At 32.2% G+C, this 6,395-nt stretch overlaps 1 protein-coding gene across 1 annotated transcript; it reads right to left on the bottom strand.

Annotated features, from left to right (window-relative positions):
* Positions 1–3,874: 3,874 nt before the first annotated feature.
* On the bottom strand, positions 3,875–6,079 carry LOC114322719 (photosystem II reaction center W protein, chloroplastic). Its single transcript, XM_028270097.2, has 2 exons — positions 5,868–6,079; positions 3,875–4,297 (listed from the first exon to the last, which is right to left on the bottom strand). The coding sequence occupies exons 1-2, from the start codon at positions 5,956–5,958 to the stop codon at positions 3,972–3,974; spliced, it is 417 nt and encodes a 138-aa protein (XP_028125898.1). The 5' UTR covers positions 5,959–6,079; the 3' UTR covers positions 3,875–3,971.
* Positions 6,080–6,395: the final 316 nt, after the last annotated feature.

Here is a 6,395-nt window from a genome sequence, read left to right as displayed (position 1 = left end):
TCGCCAAAAAATATGTGACCTTCCGCGACCAAATTTGTAGTTGGTCGGCAAAAGCATACCACTTTCTGCGACCAACTCATTTTTTGGTCGCCGAAATATAACCTTCTGCGACCAATAATATTTGGTCGCCAAAAATAATGATCATTCGCGACTAATTAATATTTGGTCGCCAAATATCATTTTTTTGCGACCAAAATTTTTTTGGTCGGCAAAAGTGGTCGCCAAATGTGTAAATTCTTGTAGTGTAAGCCCACTATGTTTGGTGGCAAATCCGCATCTTTAAGGTCACTTGAGGGTGGCAAATTCAAACCATTTTTGCAAACAAACATGAGTTGAGTTATTTCAAGTCTTGCAAACTAGTCTATACTTGCATGTGTGCATCACATAGTAAAACTAGTTTAATAACCGGAATAAAAATATATAATGTTTATAAAAACACATATCATGATTGGTAGAGGCTGATCTTTGATCGGGCGAGCGGGGGTGCCCATTTTATGACCTTCCCCCCTGATGCCCAAGTTCCCAAGCTGAGGCAACTTTGGTGATGACGGATACGTGGCCTTTAGCATGAGTCAAGGTTTCCTAAATTTTTCCAAAAAAATAAAATATTTAGGTGGCGACCTTATATCTGGCAAAACAGTCCAATCTTGGCATTATTTGATTTAAAATCAATTTTCCAAAAAGGTTTGCCGGATTTGGACTTTTTGGTGTTTATTAGTTTCACATTGCACTTGTGAGATTAGATTCAGAACCGCGGGAGTCCGAACTGTGAAGCCTTCTTTTTAAACCCTTTCCAAAAGACGAGGCGCGAGAAAAAGGCGAGTCCACAGGTACTATATGCTCTATTTTTGTTTTGGAGTAAAATTGTACCCTAGTTTTATATGCTCTATTTTTATTTGATAAAATAAGAGTAAAATTTTGCTCTGGTATTATTATGTATTCTGTTTTTGTTTGATAGAATAACAGTAAGATTTTATTCTGGTACTGTGTGCTTCAGTGATTTGTTTTTGGACTCGTAGTGACAATAAAATTTTACTTTAATTGACAGTAAATTTTTACTATCAACTGATTGCAAATTTGAAAAATAGTTCCAATTCCTATATTGTTATGCAAGTATGGTGATCGTGCCATTGTATTGAAGGTTGTGTCAAACTGCATATTGAAGGATTTAACCGATTTCTATTGTTTATTGATGGTACTTTCCCTAATGGCAAATATAAAGGCATATTGTTATTAACTACAACGAAGGATGGGGATCAATGTAGATACTATTGTCAGTGTCTTACAAAGTAAATTTTTACTTTAATTTTAGAGTAACATTTTACTTATTTTCAGAGTAAACTTTTACTTTTAATTATATTAACATTTTATTGCTTTACTTTTTTAGCCTTTTGTGTATTATACTTACTAATTGTAAAATGTTCTCTCTTTTAGATTTTTTTCCTCTTGCAATTGGTAATGTCGATACAAAGACTACGGATAGTTGTGGATGATCTTGATAGGCCAAGAAAGAATAGGATTCCATTTAGGGGTGAGAACATAAGACGATTGTAGTGTGGTAGATACAAGAAGTACGGTCAAAACATGAAGACTTGTAAGGAGACATTGTCATAAAATATATTATTATTTTGTAATAAAAGTATAAAAATAATGTAGTACTTTTACAATAACAGTCCATTTTTACTGTGTTATTGAATGATTGTCTATCCAATTCATGGAGTTGCTTTGTAATTCAATTTGACACTTTAATATATTTTTTTAATGTTCTTGATTAGTTTCATGTAAAAGAATTTGTAATGGAGCATGTTCAATAGAAGTGAAGGTTTTGAATAAAATTTTACCCTGAAAAACAATAAAATGTTATTGTCAAAAACAATATAAATTTAGTATGAGTTCTACTGTAAAATATATATATATCCAACATGTATTGACATATGTGCCCTTTTTATTTTTAAACTTTGAAATGATATAGCTTTTGATTTAGATGTCGGTTTTTAATAAAATTAATATTTTTAGAATTTTCTCATCAAAATTTATCAAACAATATCTAGGTTACTATGAAATTCCTTAAAAAAATAAAACAAAATATCGTCGAAATTGACGTAGATAGTAAAATTTTACTATTATTATCAAAGTAAGGCAAAATTGCAGTGTCATTCAGAGTAAAATTTTACTTTGAATCAAAGTAAAATTTTATTTTTTTACTATGATTCAAAATAAAATTTTACTGTCGTTAAGCAAATCATCAATCAAATTTTATTTTCGTTAACAGAGTAAAATTTTACTATTACAAAAACATAGTACATACTAAATATAGGAATTATAGCCGAATAAAACTCTCGATTTTTAATTGTAATATATCAATTTATCATTTTTTTGACACATATGAGGTCATTTCAGTTCTGAAGTTATTGATCTCAAACATGAGTTCATAAGTATCAAATTTGAGATGGCGATGGTTAACAGTAAAAATGGTGGTCGCTAGCCAATGGTGAAGTTGAGCGATATCGACTGATGATGGAGATGGTGGAGGCGATGAAAAACCATCAACGGTGGAGTTGGTGGAGAGAGAGAGAGCTGTAAAAGAAAGTGAGCTTCTCTGACTTGTAATAGTTGATTTGAAAGTAACGACCGGTAAAAGATGATGAAATCGTTCAATAATTTCGAAACATTCAACAATGACACTTGAAAATATCTCGTTATGCTTCAATATTTGCTTCAATTGACAGTTTTTGAAGGAAGGTTTTCGAATCAAGGGTCTTGAACTTTGACAATTTTTAAACGAAGAAAAAGAGCAAGAGAGACAAACAGTTCAACTGCTTACTATTGCCCATATATATACAAGGGTATTCTTGTCTTTTAATCTAATTTTTTAATCCTGAGGGAGTTTGACAGCATTAATATATTCCATATCCTTTACACAAAAAAAGGCCCAATAGAAGGGAGTTCTCACCAAAAAATCCCCCCCCCCCCAAAAAAAAAAAAAGAAACTTTGTGTGTGTTAATTTTATACACCCACTTGACACATTTTAATTATTCATTCTCTAAATTAATAAATATTTGACACTTAAAATTAAATTATACTTTTATTATTTTATTTTATTTTGACTCAATTAACCCATAAGTCATTCCATTAGAAATGATCTTACAAGTCAACTTAATTATTATTTTTTTAATTAAAGAAGTCTAAAAATTTATTTAGTCATTTATCACGCATCAAATCAATGCAAAACCCCTCAAAATCACACTTGTACGTATAACTAGAAGAGTGGTGTTTTATGGTTAGTGGCGGCTTCAAGACTTGGTCAGGGTGTCACCCGAATTCCCTAGTTGAATTTTTTTATTTATTTATTATATAAATATTAGATTTTAAGAAAAAAATTAGTAATTGAACCTACTAAAATACAATTTTGAACCCATAGTTTTAAATTCTACTCTTTTGAACTCATATTAGATATTAGCATGTCTTTTTGCTTAAATAATAGTATCAATATATTGAAATATTTTTATTTATAATTTTAGAATTTAAATTAATTTGTTGATTTTTTTCTCCATATGTGATATAATGATTAATGTGAATTTTTTGTAAGATATATAGCATTTAAGTTTTTGATTGACATCACTGACAAAAATTCCTAGAGTCGCTACTGTTTATGGTATGCACCATGATAGGCTTTTCCTCAGTTTACTATCTCATTTATATATCATAACTATAATGCTAGGGATCATCACTAAGCATTTCTCTTATCATAATTGCATTGGTTAAAATCATGTATGGAAGTGGAATTTAATTGATTCACTCCAAAAAAACTGACATTCCAAACACATCTCCAAGTGTGGAGAATACACATGAGAAGAGAAACAAGCACACAAATACAGAACAAAAAGGTGGTATGTATGTATGAATGTATTATTATTACAGATCTAAAGAGAGTGAAAACAGTCTTTGAATTACTAGCTTTAGTGATATTTTAGAGAGACAATCCAGACTCCTCATCCTCGTCAAGGGAGGAAGTGTAAACAATGTAGAGAGACCAGATCAAAGCAAACACACCCAAAAGGATCCAACCCAGAGTGTTGTTGCTCAAACCAAATGGAAGCCCTGTCCCTTCTGTGCTCATTCTATCATCCACCAATGCCATTGCTGGGCTTGACATTGTCATCGCCGCTGCACACGCTGCAGCAATCGATGATGCAGCCATGCTCGTGTTCGACGAGCTGCTCATGCTCTCCTTTTCACAAGGCTTTCCCTCCATGGAACACCTCACTCTCCCCTTCTTCACCATTGCTGGCAACCCTGCAGCATATTTCCCATTTATAAAGTCAAAAGAAACAATCACTGTTTATTTGATCGTATTTTCGTTTCCTGTTTTTATTTATAGAATGAGAAAGACTCAATTTTTATATTTTAGACATGGTTTGAAAATGTTGTTAATTTATTCTTTTCTACTTACAAAAATGATAAGAATTAAGTTCTCTTTTCCCTTTCATATCCACTAAACATTTTTTTTTTTTTTTTTGTGTACAAAAGTTTTAAAAACGAATAAAAAATAAATAAAAAAACATGTTTGATGAATTGTCGGAGGTGGTAGCCAGTGATAGGGGGTGGAAGGATGTATTGCTCAATCGCGGGGTGGCCAGAGCTTCTCGGAGGGTCGTCTGTAATTGGCAGGCCTGCTATCAACATTGGACAGTGGTGGCAAGTGGCTAGCAGTGGGGATAGGTTAGAAAAGGGGGAGATAGAACAAGTTAATATATATATATACTAGTAGCGGACAGAAGTTAAAAAAAAGTTATGAAATTAAAGTGATAGGAAAAAAAAAGTTATACATGTAAAAATTATATAGTTATTTAGATCTATTTTTAGAATAAAAATTGTAGAATAAAATTAAAACCAACTCAGGTCTTTACATATTATAATAGAATAGACATTCTTTTAGGATTTCCTCCAGTCCCTGTGTGGGCTGTAAGGCTCAATATGGTCCCGTTTCGATAATTGAAATTGTTTATTTTATCGGGCAGTTCGTATATTTCATCCAAAAAAAATTCAAGTTGATCTAATAACTGTAATTTGTTCAATGAATAAAGATTGAGAACATTAATTTTTGAGTTCTAAAGAGAGCACTAGTGATGTGGCAATGAGTGGAGCCACATGTGATGTGATGTGTGTGCCTCTATATTTTTTTCTCTTACCACATCATTAAAGCTCTCTATCATTGTTGTTTGTTCAATGAAAAATGCATTGGACCCCTGGTGGGGGTGACCCCACCACTTCCACTGTTTTCTGATTGGTGGATATATATATATATATTTTTTTCTAAGTCATGCTCGCACAGCCCCCCAGGTGGAGGTGGGGTACTGGGGTCACCCCCCACTGGGGGTCTCCAGCAGTGCCGTTGTTCAATTTACCATGTTTTTCACTAAAAAAAAGGACAATAATTGCATTTTTTAAAAATAAACTATGACAAAAAATAAATTGAACAAGTTGCACTTATCAGATCAACTAAATTTTTTATATAGATAAAATACACAAAGTATTTTATAAAATAAATTGTTCAAATTATCAAAACGGGATCCATGATAGCCTCCAGTATCGTCCACCATTTTTTAAAATTTTAGAATTAATTTCATTCCATTTATATATACCTAACAAGTTTTGTTTCCAAAAAAAAAAACAAAACTTACCACTACATAATATTACTTCTGCCTCTGCCTACTTAGGCATGAGAATTTATTGAGAACAAAACAAATTCATCTATCTTTACTCAAGTTATAGCATTGAAGAAGAAGATGAGACAAAAAAATTAACTTCTATTTTCATTCAAACAGTCATGGAATGAAAATCATGAGTGATTGATGATTCTTACCAAGAACAGAGAATGAAGGAGCTGCTACTATGCTCTTCGGCACAAGAGCAACTGAAGAGGTTGGGGTGCAGGCAGTGATGGTAGCAGCCATTTTCAGGTTTGATTGGCAAAGAGAGAAGAGATACAGAGTTTTATATATTATTTCATTGAATAAGGGGGGGTACTCTATAGTCTACAATACTAATGAAATGGAATTTTTGTTAATCCAAACACCCCTGTCCAACGCAACCACACATCATAGATATGATATTCCCTCATCTCTAAGAATCCAACCAATTTCCTCCACGTGGCACACAAAATCCATTTCTAGCCATGAATTCTCCAGCCAAGCCAAGAGGTCTGTTTGTGTTTCTTGGGCCCACCATACCACACAACATATGGAAGATGGAAAATGGTTGGGTTTGTTTGGTTTGTTTTTCAGAAAAAATTTTGAGAAGAATTTTTTACAAATAAATTTTTAAGAGTAATTAAATTAAATAAATTTTTTTTTTAAAAATTTCAAAATTTTGTTTGATTACTTACTTTTCA

The sequence above is a fragment of the Camellia sinensis genome, chromosome 12 (genome assembly GCF_055761805.1).
Source record: "Camellia sinensis isolate YWXY chromosome 12, ASM5576180v1, whole genome shotgun sequence".
NCBI classification, from domain to species: Eukaryota; Viridiplantae; Streptophyta; class Magnoliopsida; order Ericales; family Theaceae; genus Camellia; species Camellia sinensis.
Note: the sequence above shows the minus strand (reverse complement) of the source record. Positions and strands in the feature narration are given on the sequence as shown.